This window comes from Platalea leucorodia, assembly GCF_965183815.1.
Source record: "Platalea leucorodia genome assembly, chromosome: 7".
Taxonomy (NCBI): Eukaryota; Metazoa; Chordata; class Aves; order Pelecaniformes; family Threskiornithidae; genus Platalea; species Platalea leucorodia.
In genome coordinates, this window is record NC_138829.1 from 18,720,146 (window position 1) to 18,738,455 (window position 18,310).

The following is an 18,310-nucleotide window of genomic DNA, read 5'->3' on the forward strand; positions in this document are numbered from 1 at the left end:
AGTGTGTTTAAAAATAAGCTCAAACAAGAAATTGAAAATAGAATATACAGATATGCACTCACTTTTGTAATTTGTTATTTTAAATTTAGTGCGTCCCTGTTTTTAAGTAGTGGGTATTTGCTGCATGCCTATTCCAACTGCCCTGACAAATTCTGGCAGTCTTTTTCTTAGGTAGTTGTCTTTTTGTTCCTTGATTTAGGTAGTTAGAGTTCTTTTGGGGTATATAATGTTCTTGTTTTTAATGAAATGTAATTATCCCTATTTGGTATTTGGTTTTAATTAATTTAGTATTCACTAGTTGATACTACTTGCCAACTTATGTTGGCAACTAGGAAACATTTTTGTTTCCTCTCAATTTTTTTTATTGTTCAGAGGATAAAAATGAATGAAATGCTTAGTTTAGCTGGGTCTCCTCTCCTAATGGATTCTTGTTTGTGTTCGTTTCAGCATATGATTACACTGAAAGAGCAGCTATCAAAACAACACACAGAAAATGATAGTATCATCAAACAGCTGAAATTTGACATAGATCTTGAAAGAAAGAAAGTATCAGAATTAGAAATTGAGAAGATGGAAACTATTAAGGAGTTAGATCGTCAGAAAGAAAAACTCAGCCAATGTTCATATGCACTTAATGATTTGCATATAAGTAAGCAGCAGCTTCAAGATAATATTAAAGATCTTCAGGAACAATTAAGGAAAGCCCAGGATTGTAATTTGCGTAATAAAAAAGAAATTGGAGAATTGCAGCAGAGACTAAAGGAAAAAGAGGAGGAACTTTCTGTATCCTTGAGCAAATTAACAGAAAAAAGTAATCAGGAATCTAACTACACTTGTCAAGATCTGATTCTGAAAGAAAGAGAAGTAGAAATTGCAAAACTACAGAATGCCATTTCAGAAAATAAACAACTAAATGAAGGCTTAGAGAAATCTCTGTCTGATCTCAGAACAGAAAATGGAAAGCTGACCGCAGCCATTGAAGAACTGAAACAGGAGTTAAGTGATGCTGTTTCTGAGAAAAGTAAAGTTTACTTGGAAAAAGACACTGTTACGGAGGCTTTGAAAATGGAAAAAAGACAGTTAGAGAGTGAATTAAACCAGATGGAAAAGAGGCTTTTGGAACAAGCACAGAAGTATAAGCAAACTATTGAAGAATTATCAAATGCACGTAGTATGGATACCACTGCATTGCAGCTTGAACATGAGCGCCTAGTTAAACTCAATCAAGAGAAAGACTTTGAGATTGCTGAACTTAAAAGGAGCATTGAGCAGATGGAAATTGACCATCAAGAAACAAAAGAGATGTTGACTACTAGCTTAGGAGGACAAAAGCAGCTGACAGAACTCATAAAAGAAAAAGAGGTATTTATTGAAAAATTTAAAAATCAGGCCTTACAGGTGAAGCAGGAACTTGAGGAATATGTGAAAGTTTCAAAAAAGCAGGATGTCTTAAAACAGAACTTGGAGGAAAAAGACAGAAGTCTTGCAGTCATGAAGGAAGAAAATAATCATTTGAAAGAAGAAATCGAACGCCTTAAGGATCAGCAAAGTAGATCTACGCATGTGGTTGAGCCTAAAACTCTAGATATTATTATTGAACTTGAAAGTGAGGTAACGCAGTTAAAAGTGATAAAGAGTAATCTTGAAGAAGAAATAGAAGTTCACAAAAAAACAATAGAAGATCAGAATCAAACAACAGTGCAACTTCAGCAGTCTTTGCAGGAGCAAAGAAAGGAAATAGATGAGTCTAAATTTCAGTGTGAGCAAATGAATGTCACACATGAAAGGCTTTCTTTAGAGAAAGATGAGGAAATAAAAAATTTGCAGAAAACAATTGAACAAATTAAAACTCAGTTGCACAAAGAGAGGCAGATTATTCAAACTGATTCCTCTGATCTTTTTCAGGAAACCAAAGTTCAGACTCTTAATGGAGAAAATGGAAATGAAAAACATGACTTATCTAAAGCTGAAATTGAAAGACTGGTAAAAGGTATCAAAGAAAGGGAGATGGAGATTAAGCTTCTAAATGAAAAGAATGTTTCTCTAAGTCAGCAAATTGATCAGTTGTCTAAGGATGAAGTTGGCAAACTTACTCGGATCATTCAAGAGAAGGATTTAGAAATACAAGCTCTCAATGCTAGAGTTTCCTCAGCATCCTATAGACAGGATGTTCTTTGTCTTCAGCAGCAGCTGCAAGCTTATGTTATGGAAAGAGAACAAGTACTAGCAGTTCTAAGTGAAAAGACAAGAGAAAACAGTCAGTTAAAAACAGAGTATCGTAATATCATGGACATAGTCGCTGCTAAAGAAGCAGCTTTGGTAAGGTTGCAAGAGGAGAATCAGAAGTTATCTAATAGATCTGAAAACAGCAGTCAAGACATGTCTAGAGAAACTATTCAGAATTTATCCCGTATCATTCGAGAAAAAGATATTGAAATAGATGCTCTAAGTCAGAAATGCCAAACCTTATTGACTGTCTTGCAGACATCCAGTACAGGTACTGATAACGGGTCAGGAGGTGTTAACAGTAACCAGTTTGAGGAACTTCTACAAGAACGTGATAAACTAAAACAGCAAGTAAAGAAGATGGAAGAGTGGAAGCAACAAGTAATAACTACGGTTCAGAACATGCAGCATGAGTCAGCTCACCTCCAAGAAGAGTTACACAAGCTTCAAGCACAAATTTCAGTTGAAAGCGATAGTAATTCAAAGTTGCAGGTAGATTATAATGGTTTGATTCAGAGTTATGAACAGAATGAGAAAAAGCTGAAAAGTTTTAGTCAGGAATTAGCACAAGTTCAACACAGCATAGGACAGCTTCATAACACCAAGGATCTTCTCCTGAGTAAACTTGATTTGGTAACGCCGTCTGTGGCAGTGGCTGCCACTGTTTCACAGCTTTCAGGCGTTCAATGCAGTGCTTCTGAAGTACTCAGTGATGAGTCTAAGCTCCTTCAAAAGGAGTTGGAACAACTGAAAAAAAAGTTGCAAGAAAAAGATTCAACTATCAGGACTCTTCAGGAAAACAATCAACGATTATCTGATTCTGTGGCTACAGCATCAGAGACTGAAAGAAAGAGTCAAGAAGAGACTGAGTCAGAGATGAGACAGATCAAAGAAAAACATGATGTCTTACAGAAATCACTTAGGGAAAAAGACATATTAATTAAATCTAAAAGTGATCAGTTACTTTCTGTGAGTGAAAATCTTAGTAACAAAGAAAATGAAAATGAGCTTTTGAAGCAAGCTGTGACTAATCTTAAAGAAAGAAATTTAATTTTAGAAATGGATATTCGAAAACTGAAAGAAGAAAATGAAAAAATAGTTGCAAGGTGTAGGGAAAAAGAAACAGAATTCCGAGCACTTCAGGAGACTAATATGCAATTTTCAATGATGCTGAAAGAGAAAGAGTTTGAGTCTCACTCAATGAAGGAAAAAGCTCTTGCTTTTGAGAAGCTGTTGAAAGAAAAAGAACAGGTAAGCGCCTTCATATTTTTGAATATCTTTTAAAATTAGTCACACGGTAATGCATTTTTGTGTGTATATCAGAATCACAGAATGGTTGGGGTTGGAAGGGACCTCTAGAGATCATCTAGTCCAACCTCCCCCCAGGTTCACCTAGAGCAAGTTGCACAGGATCACGTCCAGGTGGGTTTTGAATATCTCTAGAGAAGGAGACCCTACAGCCATTCTGGGCAGCCTGTTCCAGCGCTCTGTCACCTTCAAAGTAAAGAAGTTTTTCCTCGTATTCAGATGGAACTTCCTGTGTTTCAGTTCGTGCCCATTGCTCCTTATCCTATTGCAGGGCACCACTGAAAAGAGTCTGGCCCCATCCTCCTGACACCCTCCCTTAAGATATTTGTAAGCATTGATAAGATCCCCTCTCAGTCTCCTCTTCTCCAGGCTAAGCAGTCTTCCTTTCTCCAGACTTTTTCTCCTATCTCCAGGGTCTGGGATTCCTGAGGGCCGACCTTAGCAATAAAGACTGAAGCAAAGAAGATATTCAGTAACTCCACCTTTTCTGTATCCTCTGTCACCAGGGCACCCACCTCATTCAGCAGGGGGCCCACATTTTCCCTAGTCTTCCTTTTGGTACTGATGTACTTGAAGAAGCCCTTCTTGTTGTCCTTGACATCCTTTGCCAGATTTAATTCCAAGTGGAACTTAGCCTTCCTCACTGCATCCCTGCATACTCTGACAGCGTTCCTGTATTCCTCCCAAGCGGCCTGTCCCTTTTTCCACGTTCCATAAACTTCTTCCATTCGAGTTTTGCTGGAAGCTCCTTGCTCATCCATGCAGGTCTCCTGCCCCCTTTGCTTGATTTCTTACTCACAGGAATGCTTTGATCTTGAGCTTGGAGAAAGTGATACTTGAGTATTAACCGGCTCTCTTGGACCCCACTACCTTCTAGAGCCCTAACCCATGGGAATCCTCCAAGTAGGTCCTTGAAGAGGCCAAAGTTAGCTCTTTTGAAGTCCAGGGTTGTAATCGTACTTATTGCCCTGCTTCCTCCACAAAGGATCCTGAACTCCACCATCTCATGGTCACTGCAGCCAAGGCTGCCCCCAGCCTTCACATCCCCAACCAGTCCTTCTTTGTTAGTACAAGGTCCAGTAGCACACCTCTCCTCGTTGGCTCCTCCACTACCTGTGTCAAAAAGTTATCAATGCTCTAAAGGATCCTCCTGGACTGTGTGTGCCTAGCTGTGTTGTCTTTCCAGCAGATATCAGGGTGGTTGAAGTCCCCCATGAGAACCAGGGCCTGTGATTGTGAGGCTACTTTCAGCTGCCTGTAGGAGGCCTCATCAACTTCCTCTTCCTGACCAGGTGGCCTGTAATAAACACCCACAACAGTGTCACCCATATTAGCCTGCCCCTTAATTGTTACCCATAAGCTCTCAACTCGAGTAATTTTCCAATATGCTTTCCTCTAGCGTTCATCATTCCAATGTGATTGCTTCACAACATCCCTGTGAGATGAATGGGTTTATGTATCTTGCTTTTACGGCTGGAGAAACTCCAGCTGCAAACAAAAGATAAAACATTGGACAAGCTAAATTAATGGTTTCTTCTTTACAATTTGACATAGGGAAAAACTGATACTTTTTTCAAAGCATATGTTCAGAGAAAAGTTGCAGTGGCTTATTAATTATTGTGTATGTAATTTGAGGAATAATCTTTTTTAAAAGAGCAAAGAATTACGTGATACACAGGTCAACAGCATGTTGTATGAACTGCTGCTGCTGTAGTTATGAAGTAATGTGTGAATTGCCATTTCTCTTTGAGAAATAGGCGTTAAGTACAGTGCAAAAGTCTTCCTGTAGTTTTGCCAGGATGTAGATATTTTTGGTTTGCTTTGTAGACTCTGAAAGTGAGTATGTCCTAGTGGGCAGTCTTTTCTGGTAATTAATTCCAAAGAGATAATTTTCTTTTTCCTCTGTACTGTCTGGGTCCCCATTCTCTTTGTCTTGATGGTTCTGGTCACCATTCTTCAATCTTTTCTTACAGTTGTCCCCATTTATGCATACTGTTCTTATTCTCCCTGTTGCCTTCAGCATCCCTCTTCATTTTCCAAAGTTATGAGCATTGTCCATTATCAGAGAGCAGTATTTATGCAAACCATTGCTAAGTGACCTGGCATTAATTTTTTTCCCCTACTATAAATATAATAAAAAATTTTGTAGAATCATGGAATGGTTTGAGTTGGAAGGGACCTTAAAAATCATCTAGTTTCAACACCCTGCCATGCGCAGGGACACCTTCTACTAGGTCAGGTTGCTCAAAGCCTCATCCAACTTGGCCTTGAACACTTCCAGTGATGGGGCATCCACAGCTTCTCCGGGCAACCTGTTCCAGTGGCTCACCACCCTCAAATCTCTTTGAAGCATTTTCAAACTACCAACTAAATCTGCAGTGTAATGTATTTGGAAAAGCAAAATATGAATTGCATTTAACAGTATGTGTCTTTAAATTTATCATTTGGAAATCTCACCTTTGACATAATACATGTGAAAAACTAGGATTTTTTTTTTTTTTTTTAGAAGTTTGACTTAGGACAGATGTTTAGCTCTGTTTGCTTCTAGTAGAGGTTTTCCTATCCCGTTCTAAAGAAATACTGTAGAATTACAATGAGAAGTTTTGTTGTCTCAAAGTACAGTTACATCGTGAAAAATAGCTTTGAATTACCATTGGGACTTTTTATGTTCATCAGTCTTGCCTATATAAAATATACTAATACTTTACAAATTCACGCTCCTACTATTTTCTACTTTTTTTTTTTCTTTCTTTTTTTTTTTCCCCTAACTCATGGAAATCTGCATTGTCTGGCTAGGTTCTCTGTGTTGCATGTCTTTGGCCTGAAGACTTTCACTCATGGCTTAGGCTTTCAGTTTCACAAGCATGCAATGTTTTTTCTGGACATTTTTCTTGCACAAATCGGAGAAGTTCTTGTTACACGCTTTGTGTTCACCATGGAGAACTAGGAAAAATAGTATTCAAACAATTTTGTATTTTATGTGTGTGTCTGAAGATAACATGACATAAAAAGAGAAGGTTTGCCTGCAGGTTTATGGTTCTACTGCAAAAAGAATTTTACTATATTCAGTTTGATTAATAAAAACAAATAATTGAAGGTCATAAATATTAAAACAAAGATTGGTTTATTTTATCCAACATATTCGATGAAAGTAACTGCTTTCAAAACAACATATGAAACAAAAGGTAAAGAGCATGCTGAAAAGTTTCAAATAACTGAATGCATTCACATGTACATGTGAATTCTGCATAACTGACATACTCACGCTTCTCCTTTATATGCTAATGTAAAGTTGCAGTAAATTGCATGTAAGTGGGAACGTTACTGATTGAAATTTGACATCTGAAAATGTGATGGAAATTGCTGTGATTCATTGAAGGCTAATCTTTGGGAGTGAGGTCACCTTATGGTTTGTTTTTAAAGATTTCTTCATGTGTTTAGTCTTCCTATGTTCAGACAAGTTGACCTACCTAGGCTGATGCTTTACATGTGCATGGCCTAATAAACAGGTATCGCAGAGAATAGATTCTAAACACTGGGGCAAAAGTGAAATTTTCAAGTATACAAGTGTCTGAGGCACTATGTACATAACACATACCTCTCATCTAAAGATATGTCAGTATCTGTTCATTCACAGCAGTCAGTTAAGACAATGCATCTGTATAGTGTCTTTTAGCAATAACTTTTACTTTGTCTTATAACATGTGAGTGAAATAACTTCAAAATAACATTTTTCCCTGAATGTTTTTCTATGCTGTAGAGCCATGGGTGTCCTGCCCTTTTCTTTGTTAGATCAGTATTGTCTTTATGCTCTTCTGGGCGAAGACTATGTCTCCTTTGGTAAAACTATTACCTCATTTGAAATGCTTCTTTGTGTCTTCAACAGGGCAAGACAGGAGAATTGAATCAACTGTTAAATGAAGTTAAATCAATGCAGGAAAAGGCTGTTACTTTTCAGCAAGAGAGAGACCAAGTCATGGTAGCGCTCAAGCAGAAGCAAATGGAGAGCAGTGCCCTGCAGAGTGAGGTACACCACCAAATAATTTACAGTTGCATTAAGTAAAAGAAAAAATAATAAGAAATTGCATCTGTAATATTTTCTGGATTATTTTTGGTAGCAATCACTGGTAAAAATCATTTAAAATTGATACACGTGCAATGTGCTTCAATGGACATGTTTTATGTTTGCTTAAATTATTTTTATGAAAGGTGATAGTACGAGCAACTTAAGGTATGTTCTACACAGATACAGCATTTCCGTGAGAAAGAGCAGCGCCTAAATCAGGAACTGGAGAGGTTACGTAATCACCTTTTAGAAATGGAAGACTCCTACACGCGAGAAGCTTTAGCTGCAGAAGACAGAGAGGTCAAGCTAAGAAAGAAAGTTTTGATTTTGGAAGAAAAACTTGTGTCCTCATCTACTGCAGTGGAGAATGCCAGGTAGTCTTAATTTATATAGCAGTGGCATTGGCTGTAAATTTCATGGTTAGCTAGATTGGTACTGATGGCTTTATTTTACTGAATTACCATTCTATAACTTGCTAAGCACTTGAGGAAAAAAAAAATATGAACTTTCGTTACTCTAAATCAGGAGGGTGATTTGAAATATACTTGGCTGCTGTTGAGAACTTAAAGTATTTGTCCTTTTAGTAGCAGCTATTGAAATCTCACATCTTTGACAGTGCTTAGAACTAGAAACAACAAAAATCCCTCAACCCATCAATTTAGTTGTCTGTCAAATCAAAAAAGATGGACTTTAACTTACTTTTAAGTCAAGGCTTCATTCAATTTGAAAGAGTCTTATTTTATACACTTCAATGCACAGATGTGACTGTCATGCTTTGTGAATTGCTTTCGAGACAGGTATATATCCTTACTTTATACCCCATACCATGGAAAGTATACACTGCTGTAAGCTTTTTTCTTTTTAGCCTACATATCTAAAGCAAGATGCATTGAAGTTCTCATGGGTAGCAGAATCTGGGAGGCTAGAGCCAATTGTGTTTTTTTTTTTATTTATTTGCCATAATCACATTTTTCAGCCAGAACAATGAAAACCCAAGTATTAAAATTACTCAATGCTTATCTTGACTGCTTTAATATTGTTTTGTTTAAAGGAATGTTGGTTACTTTGGGCAAAAGAATTCTTTTTTCATCTTATTACAGTTGTCCAAATGAACAAGTATTTTAATCAAAAAATATGTATGTAGCTGCAGTCTTTCTTTTTTCTTTAAGTGCCCGAGATAGATTCTGCTCTTAACGTTCTCAGCAAAGAAATTTCTGAGTTGAGCAGAATTTGTTGTGAAAAACTGTGGAGAAAGTGGAATAGTTGGGAGAAGGTTGTGTAAAAACTGTTCATCAGAATGTTTCTTAATTCTTCATCAAACTTGTCAAATACCTTTCAGGAAATACTGCCTATTTCCCACCTGATATGCACACTCTAAAAAGACTGGCATAGGAGTAAATCAGGTTCATAATATTTTTGCATAATGGGAAGGTAAATGGGGTGTTCAGTCATCAGTATGGAGCAAGATATACTGCGTCCTTGGAGACTGGCTTTAAAAGTAAAAATTGGTAGAAAGACCTATTGATTCATGTAGTAATTGAAGCAGACAATTAGCAAGGTATGGATTCTTTTTTTGGTAAAGATACTGTTACAATAATGAACAACAAAGATTTTTTTCTTTTTCTAACGCACTTCAAAAAAAGTAGGTTTTTTTGATTGCCAAAATTTTATTACCAGACTTATTTAAAATCTGTTGTTAGGTTGGGTTGTTTGTTTTTTTTTTTTTTAAAGGAATCAGGAAAAAAAATTGCCTTCATTTTTATAAATTGAGCTGAAAAATTAAAGGTAGGCTATTTTTGCTGGGATTTAATTTTCTCTGTGATGACTTCTGTTATTGTCTTCATAAATAATATATTTTATTTTCATTAAGTCATCAAGCTAGTCTGCAAGTTGAATCTTTGCAAGAGCAGTTAAACCTGGTTTCCAAGCAGAGAGATGAAAGTGTGCTACAGCTCACCATCTCACAGGACCAAGTGAAGCAGTATGCATTGTCACTGGCCAACCTGCAGATGGTACTAGAGCAATTCCAACAGGGTAAGTTTTGTCAAGAAATAGCAAAGATTCCAACAAGTGTTTTTCAGCTGGGATAGTTAACCATATTTTGGTGCTTTTCAAGTATTAGTTACCTGGTTTTGTTTTTGATAGCTTGAATTTAAGAATGTGTTGTCCTTTTAAAAACTTACAAAACCAATTCTGGCCCTGTGAAAACTGACGGTCAATATCCCATTTATGAAATTTGAATTCCGTCTCTACCTCATGAAGACCAGATATGATAATGCTGAGGTTTTGCAATTGCGTATCCTAAAAAGAGTTACCTGTTGTGAATCAAGATTTTTTTTGTTTTGTTTTGTATTTTTAACCCTTTAGAAGAAAAAGCTATGTATTCAGCAGAGCTGGAGAAACACCAAAAACAGACTGCAGAATGGAGGAAAAAAGCAGAAAACTTAGAAGAAAAAGTTGTATCACTGCAGGTGGGCTGAATAATGAAGTTGAACCCTGTGAAACTGAATGCTAATTCTTGACTGAATTTTTTGGTTTTTAACTGCCGTGTTAAGTGTTACTGTCTAAGAATATATTAAGTTATGTAATTATTCTCTCTTCCTTGGAAGAGAGGGGGGCACTAACAGAAGGTCAGCAAAGTAGCATTCCTCTGCTGACCATCCATTTTCTGAGGACGTTTACAATCCAGTTATTCTAAAGAACAAGTGATTGAAGTCTCTGTTATGTTTGATCTGTGTGGTATTAGTGTAATTGTGATAGTGAACTCCCTTGCTTCTCTATTTTTCCCTTTCCTGCCATCTATTCAGGAGAGTTTAGGAGAGGCAAATGCTGCACTGGATGCAGCATCAAGGCTTACAGAGCAGCTCGACATCAAAGAGGAGCAGATTGAAGAGCTTAAGAAAGAAGGTAACTACATTTTTTTATCTCTGCTTAAGACATTCCAAGCAGCTGAGGAGGCCATGTAGTATTCCTAGAAACTTACCAAAATTCATCTCCTATAAGGAAAAGAGTAATTCTGTGCCACCTTTTGAGGACTTCCTTGTTTATAAAGCAAATTTGAAAAAGTATGTTTACCTTCCGTTAGGGATCTTTCTCAAAAGAAAGCCCTGTAGTAGCTGGGGTTTTTTCTCCCCTAAATACCAAAGCCCTTCATTTAGCTGTGTAAGTCTCTTTTTAAAAAGTTTGTGAAATACCAGATGTTGTCAGATTTTCCAAAGTAAGTACCAACCATATTTGACATAGACACAGGAATACAGTGATGTAGAGAGAAAGGGTGTGCAGTTGGTAAGAGATGTAGAGGGAGCAGCTCTTGCACGGATGTGAGACTGTCTGAAGAGATTATGTGGAAGGTCTTGGGCATATCTTTAGATTGTGTTTTTAGATCTCATTTCAAATAAGCTTCCTGATTCCTCATATTTAGAAAGATGCCTTTCATATTGTTCTCAGATTAAGTACTCTAATATTTGATGAATGTCGTTACTTTGGATTTGAAGAAAAAACTTGGCCAGATGGTAGAGGAATTTGCCAGAAGAAACAGTTTTGAAAAGGAAGAATATTTATGGTGAGGGTAGTCAAACATTAGAATAGGTTGCCCAGAGATGTGGAGTGTCCATCCACGGAGATATTCAAAACCCAGCTGGCCATGGTCTGGGACAGCCTGTTGTAGATGACCTTGCTTGAGCAGAGGGGTTGGACTAGATGATCTGGAGGTCCCTTCCAACATAAATGTTTCTTTGATTTTGTGATTCTGTGAATGTTTTGGGGTGTGGTTTTGGGTTTTTTTTTGTTTGTTTGTTTCCCTCCTTCTGGCATCACTGAAACATGAATTCCATAAGAGATGCATAGCCTTCTCTTTCATAAACACGTTTAGCATTAAAACTGTAGGAAAGCCTGAAAAGGCAGAATAACCTTTTACTAAAAACTGGTATAATTTCAATGTATTTCTGTTTTATGGCCTTATGCTATTTAGTCTAATCAAATGGAAAAAATGAAGGGTAACTTCTATACGATGTATTTGAATATCAAACATCAGTAAAATTTGTAAGCTCAGCAACTCACTTCGAGGTGACAAAATAGCTATATGGGTAACAAGGTCACTTTTTTTTCTTTCATTACTGCATTAATTTTAGTTTTCATGAGAAAGGAGTCATAGCATTAGCTAAAGCAGGACTTAGGACTAATAATAATTTTGCTGGATTTCTGTACTTACATCTCAGGCCTGACTTGTAATTTTGTCTGCAATGTTGAACCAAGAAGGAAAGTGACTTCTCTGTGTCTAGTTGCATGACGGTTCTGATATGGGTGAACTTACTAACAGTACCGACTGCTGAGGGAATATTAGGCTTTTTTCTTTTTCTTATTGTCTTCATCTGTCTTTTCCTCCTCCATTTTCCCAACTAAGTCCTAATTTGTCTTTCCCTTTTTATTTCTGTGTGTCACCATATTTTGCTATTACTGCAGCATCCTGTTTTGGTCAGGCTTTCACTAAGCACAGGGAGTAAATCTAAAATCAGAGGAAAACTTGTGATTGGTCCCTGAAGTGGCTCTAGAAAGGGAGCTTGAAGAACAGAGGTTTGCTCACTCTCTGTGGTTACTTTAACAGCTCTTCTTGGTTTTTTCTCCTATATCTGTGGGAAATTTTTGGGTGAATGCCTTTAATTAAGGCTTGCTGGAGGGAGACCTGGAACATCATCTCTGTTGGATGCAGTGGTAACTCTTGCTCTGAACATATACAACTAATTATTGCTATTCATTTTTAAATTATAATTTGTCTTACTCTTGAAATACATAATATTTTCTTAAAGCATACTTGCTTATGATCAGATAGTTGGTGTGAAAAGTCATTTGAAAGTCTTCACAATTTCAGCAAGATCTCTACAAAAAAGTTACAACTCTTCTACTATGTAATTGAATGTGTACTTACTTAAATTTAGTTGTGTCTAAGTGCAATTTGGCATCCAAGTGGGCGTCATAGGAGTGGTCCCTGAGCACACATATGAGTTTTACAAGCTAAATTACATTTCAAGCTGCTACATAAATGTACAACTAAATACTGATTTGTTTTTGAATTGACTGATCTGTATATCTCTGTCTCACTACAGAAGTTCACAGCAAAAGTTTTCAGACACCCTGGATTGAAATTAACTTTGGCACAGGCAAATATAGCACTCCCAAATGGGGAGCTCTTCATTACTGGTTAATTTTGATTGCGAACCTTTGTATATGAAAGCAGGAGGGGTTTGAAATTTGACACAAAACTGAATCTCAGTATTTTATCAAGCTATCTTGTATTGGCAAGCGATTTACTTGTTAAAAAAGGAATTGTTGCATAAAGGAAACGGCACTTTAATGTTGTTGTAGAATAAGTCATAATTTTTATTGAAAAAAAAAAAAGAGGCACTCAGTTTTCTTTATTTACACAAGAAAACATATAATGTCTTATTGAAAATTGGCCAAATACATTCCCAGACACAGTTTTGTTGGCCAAATCTTTTGAAGGATTTCTTTATGGATTTTTTTGGCAGGAGAAGTGATTTTAAGGGAAAAGTATAAGATGTACCAGATGCAGTTTTCTGGATTGCCATAAATGGTTAACAAATTATTGGAAACTGTTGTAAATGTCTGGTTTACAGCAGTCCATGCTGAATTTTGGCTCAGGTCTTTTTTGTTATTCAGTCTTTTCATACACACGAAGAATGTGTTTAAATCCTTTTCAACTGTAAGATTCTATTTTAGAAGGAAATATTCCATTTAAAAAGTATGTTTAATGATAGAGTTGCATAGTCACTGTGGATGGAATATAGCTGTGTAGCCGTCCTTCAAAATTGGTCCTCTTTGATATAAAATCTTTTTGCCAGGAAAAAATAGAAAACAACAGTAACATTTCATTTGAATTGTTAATACATTTGTTTTAAAATTCATCGTGAATAAAAATTGAAAAGGAAACTTGCAATTGTCTTGCTTTGTAGAGCAACAGCAACAGCATGAGATTTACTTGAAACTCGTTTTCAGTGCTCTTTGTTTGTCTTTTTGTGGCATTAGTAGTTTAACTTTTTTAATTCCCTTTTACTCTGTGGAGACCCAAATAACAACTCGACTTCCATGTATGCTCCTACAACTGTTATCATTCCATAATTATATTGCAAATGTTTTCCTTCAAGTATTCGGGTCTTATTTAACCACATTTACAGAGTAGCATAATTTTAAGTAAGTTTAAACCTTGAAACCATGGATTAATTCTCCTGTGCCTCACCCTGGTGTTTTGAGAGAGAGGGGAGTGCTGAAGAGCAGTCACATTATTGGAATGGATTTCAGTGCATATGGATGTAGTTGTTACAAGATACATTGTTGTATAATATGTATAATTTTGTTTGGTTTTTAACTTATTTTGAATAAGGAGCTTAATTCTTATGTTCCTTGAATAAGAACTTACCCAGCATGACACTAGTTAGTTTGTTCTACTCTGTACTCTCAAACATTTTACTTCACAAATATGAATTTTAATGTAAAGACGTGGAGTATTTGAACAGGACATATTATGTTGTATTAATTTCACAGCCTAGCTCTTTGATGTATATATAAGGAAAGTGTGTGGGATCTTATGGAGTTATTGGTGTTAATTAAGAACAATGTTGTGTCAACATAGTTGTGGCATGCATTTATTAAAGATTGAAAATCATGTGGAAACTAGTGTAATGTTTTTCATGCATCCCAGATGATTTGAAGGGTATAAAAATTTATAAGTCACTTTTCTTACAAAGGTGTTGAGGCTTTTTAGAAATTAACGGCAAGATAGATACAAGAGAAGTGTATCTTTTGTGGGTTTTGTTTTGTTTTTTAAATGAAGCACTTTTAATTAGCAGGAGCCCAAGAAGTGTTAAGATGGTAGGGAAATTAAGTTGATCGGCAGTTTTTCCATAGGATTGGAGATAAGCATTCAACCTTATAGAGGGAGAGGAGAAAAAGCTCATTGTTTCTGCTTATATAACTGTAGGGTAGAGTTGGTCTTCACATGGACAGTCCATGTTACAATACATTTGTCAAGCTTTTGTGCGTGACTAAGACTTACTTGTACTTTTATTAGGAAAAAAAGTAACTTCAAAGGTACTATCTTGCAGAACTCCAGTTTGGTGAAAAATTATATTTTTGCTGTCTTGAAGTGAAGACTTTTGTAGTTTATCTTCTGAGAATTATTTGTACCTTGTAATTATTTGTTTTCTTGTCTGAGAACATTTTACTGCCAGTGTTCTTAAATCCTGTGTTTGGAGATTTAAGTGTGATAAGTTTTTCTAGCAGTTTTTACTCTGTGTGTTTTGTACAAACTTGTGTAGACCTGAACATCAGATACTTTTATCCAGTTTCTGGTATATCTGAGTTTTTATAAAGAGAAAACTTTGTGCCTTGTTTCCTTACAGTCAGATTGTTGTAAAATATATATGGCAAGTAAAATTTTTAGGATATTTTTTTTCTTTATTATGAGCTTTATTTTTGAGTTTTGTGGGAGGTCAAAGGAAGCCTGAGTTACTGACACAGAATGATTGAGGTAATTGGGTATATTCTGTATTTGAGCTAACAAGTAATTTGTGTTAGTGGAATTTTAGAATTGTAGAGAAGTTGGTGCTGTGAAATGACTGGGCAAGAGTGAATATAACAATATCATGCCATGGCTCCTTTGAATGAAATGCACTACTACATTTCTATCTCCCTCATTAAACACTCTGATGTCGTGAGGCTCAAGTGTGTAGATAGTAGATAAATCATTGATTAAGGTCAAGAATTTCAGAAAGCTGAAAAGTTATAGCACTAGTGAATGCAGAATCTAAACTCCTCTCTTACTCTTCTAGTAGTTCCTGTTTCGGGTTTGTGGAGAGGAAAAATAGGGTCCTTTGTGTAGGCCAAGAATATCTTTATCAGTGATGTGATATCCTAGATGAACCCATTTCATTGCAGCCGCTACAGAACAGTACCAGAACTTGGAGCCAGTGTGCAAAAAAAGGCAGACAATTGTGTAGTGACTCCTAGCACACTCCTAGACAACCTCATCTTAATTAACTTATAGTACTGGCCTATTCACTTAATTTGCAGGCCATGATGCCTGACTGAAAATGCTTGCTATTTTCCTCTCAGTTTTGTCTTTGGTTCGTGGTAGCTGTGGCATTTAATCTCTGCTATTTTTATCTGAATGTTTGTATTCACAGAAGTATGGGGAATCTTGCATTAATCTCCACAGAGCCTTTCTAGCCAGTATACTGAATCATGAAGCATAGCAGTGGTTCTAGGATGCATTAGTGTGTCCCAGTGTGCTGTTTCAAGAGCTTGCATCAGTTAACAGGAGCAGGAAAGGTCCTAAAAGAAGAGACCCACAACAAGTTACTGATGTTGCTCTGCTAGCCAGTAATTCTCCTGGGAGACTGGAGAACTCCTTAGTACTTCAAGGCTTTAGCAATCTGATAGTAGAGTATGAAGAATAGCTGGGTTTAGGAAATATTTGAGGTTAAGTACTGAGATCAAAAGACCTGATGCCAATGTGCAGGTTGGTCAGATTATGAAAAAGATTGCCACCACAGGACTATAGACCTTGATCAAGAATTTCTTTCCAGTTCTGTATTATCTAGGTGGAACAGAGCATTTAATCAGACGTTCTGCAATTGATTTATTTTCTGTGTGTTCCTGTATTTTAGCATTATCATTCCAGAAATTTTAGCTTATGATTTCAAATAACAATCACTTATTAAGTTGACACTTTTTTAATAAAAAAATCAAGCTGATTTTGTTTCTTTAAACAAGAGCACCATAACAATATTAGGATATTTTTATTTTAAAACGTATATTATTAATGTTTTGCAACAAAGCTTCAATTTTTGTTTATTTACTGTGACATAACATTTTATAGGTGAGATCAGAAGAGAAATGTTAGAAGATGTACAAAATAAACTAATGAATCTTATGAACAGCACAGAAGGAAAAGTGGACAAGTAAGTCTTTAATGAAAGACTTGGTATACATTTTCGGTTTTTATTCCTCACAATGTACAGATATATTACTAACACGGTTGAAAGAGTAGTGCAGAACTGGGCTTCCGTATGTGATCTTGTAATTATACTTTGATTGTTTTGACATTTTTGAGTTGCTTGGTGGTTGTAAATAGTAATTTTGATTAGTAAAACCAATATGTATGTAAATTTGGATTACTGATGTGTTTCTTAAGTAGAAGCGCACTTCAATAGGATGAGCTCTGCAAATGCAGATAAAAGTTCTTAGTGAACGTCTGTTATAATGTCTAAGGTGTGAACAGCAAGGCCTTTCATGTAGCTAGCATCACCTGGATGTTGTGTAAATCTCTCTTCCTTGGTCTTTTTTTTTTTTTTTTTTTCTTCTCTTTACCCATTAGATCTGAAACGGGGATAGGCAAATGGGTTCCCCTGTCCTCTTTCTTAGGTCTTGATTTGGGACTGCACATAAGTATCTGTTTAAACACTCTCCTGAGTCAAGATCTTGGAATAAACATTTTCCCTGATTGTAGTACTGCTATCAAAACTTGCTCGTGTACAATTCAGTTTCACTTTACTGCATACAATATTTCTAGTACTGTCCAAATTGACACTTACTGTATAAGAAATGTTATAACTTGTACGGGAAGGAAATTGGTGAGGTACCCTTTTAGTTCCTTGTACTAGATTTGTTTATTCCGATTATTGTAAATTAGGCGAGAGTTTGAGGAATACATGCATTGATATTACAATATCAACTGTTACACAAAAGCAGATTGTATAACAAGCTTCCTTTGTTCTGCAGGCTCCTGATGAGAAATCTCTTTGTTGGACATTTTCATACTCCAAAAAATAAACGTCCTGAAGTGTTAAGGTTAATGGGAAGTATCTTGGGAATAAAAAAGGAAGAACTTGATCAGGTAATACTTTGCAGAAAACTAGACTTCTTTTTTTATTTGCGGTATCCTTACCTGAAAATAGAATGACTTGCTGCCAAACTAAATGTGCCTGTCCTGGCACTTCTGGTAGGGAAAGTATGTTTTTTTTGTTCTGTCATCTGAATTAATTTTTTATGCAGGACATGCTGATCTTAATGGAATCTTTTGATAACATTATTTTAATAGACCAGATCTCATTTTGCTGAGGAATGCTAATGCAGAAAGGAAGGGATTTAACTTTGTGCTGTCGTGTATAATAGCTTAATGTCAGTTACAGGAAAGTAAGCCAGTTTTATATGTACCTCTAGGTATTGTGAAGAATGTGGGGCTTATATTTTTAAATAAAGAGCCAGGTTTTTAGACTTCCAGTCTTTGGGAGGCAAAGAATAAGGTTTTAACAGTAATTAAAGTTTTTATTTATCTGTAGGATTCCCACATAGTTATGGTGAATAAATGTAGTGAGCACAATGTTGCAGTTTCTTTTATCTCCTGCTTTATTTTTGGTTTCCTAAGTTTGTTTGTTTGTTTGTTTGTTTTAATACTTTCTAGTTATTATCTGAAGACCAAAGAGGAGTTACAAGATGGGTGACTGGCTGGCTTGGTGGAGGAGCTGGGTCAAAGAGTGTCCCTAGTACACCTTTGAGGCCAACTTATCAGAACATTTTTAATAGCGTAAGAATTAATTGTACATTCTCTATGTTTGAGTGGAAAAATGGGGCAGTAGTGTATTAATGCTGATGTTTGGTTTATCAGTATATTGAGCTTCATTTACTGATGCTGCT

At 36.1% G+C, this 18,310-nt stretch overlaps 1 protein-coding gene across 1 annotated transcript in view; it reads left to right on the forward strand.

Moving 5' to 3' along the window:
• TRIP11 (thyroid hormone receptor interactor 11) overlaps positions 1-18,310 on the forward strand; it is a 37,373-nt gene that overhangs the window by 12,430 nt on the left and 6,633 nt on the right. Inside the window, exons 10-18 of the mRNA XM_082316957.1 lie at positions 448-3,477; positions 7,421-7,561; positions 7,781-7,974; positions 9,471-9,634; positions 9,968-10,071; positions 10,408-10,507; positions 16,494-16,575; positions 17,396-17,510; positions 18,078-18,200. Of these exons, the coding sequence (XP_082173083.1) occupies positions 448-3,477; positions 7,421-7,561; positions 7,781-7,974; positions 9,471-9,634; positions 9,968-10,071; positions 10,408-10,507; positions 16,494-16,575; positions 17,396-17,510; positions 18,078-18,200 (4,053 nt within the window). The remainder of the gene's footprint in view (positions 1-447; positions 3,478-7,420; positions 7,562-7,780; positions 7,975-9,470; positions 9,635-9,967; positions 10,072-10,407; positions 10,508-16,493; positions 16,576-17,395; positions 17,511-18,077; positions 18,201-18,310) is intronic.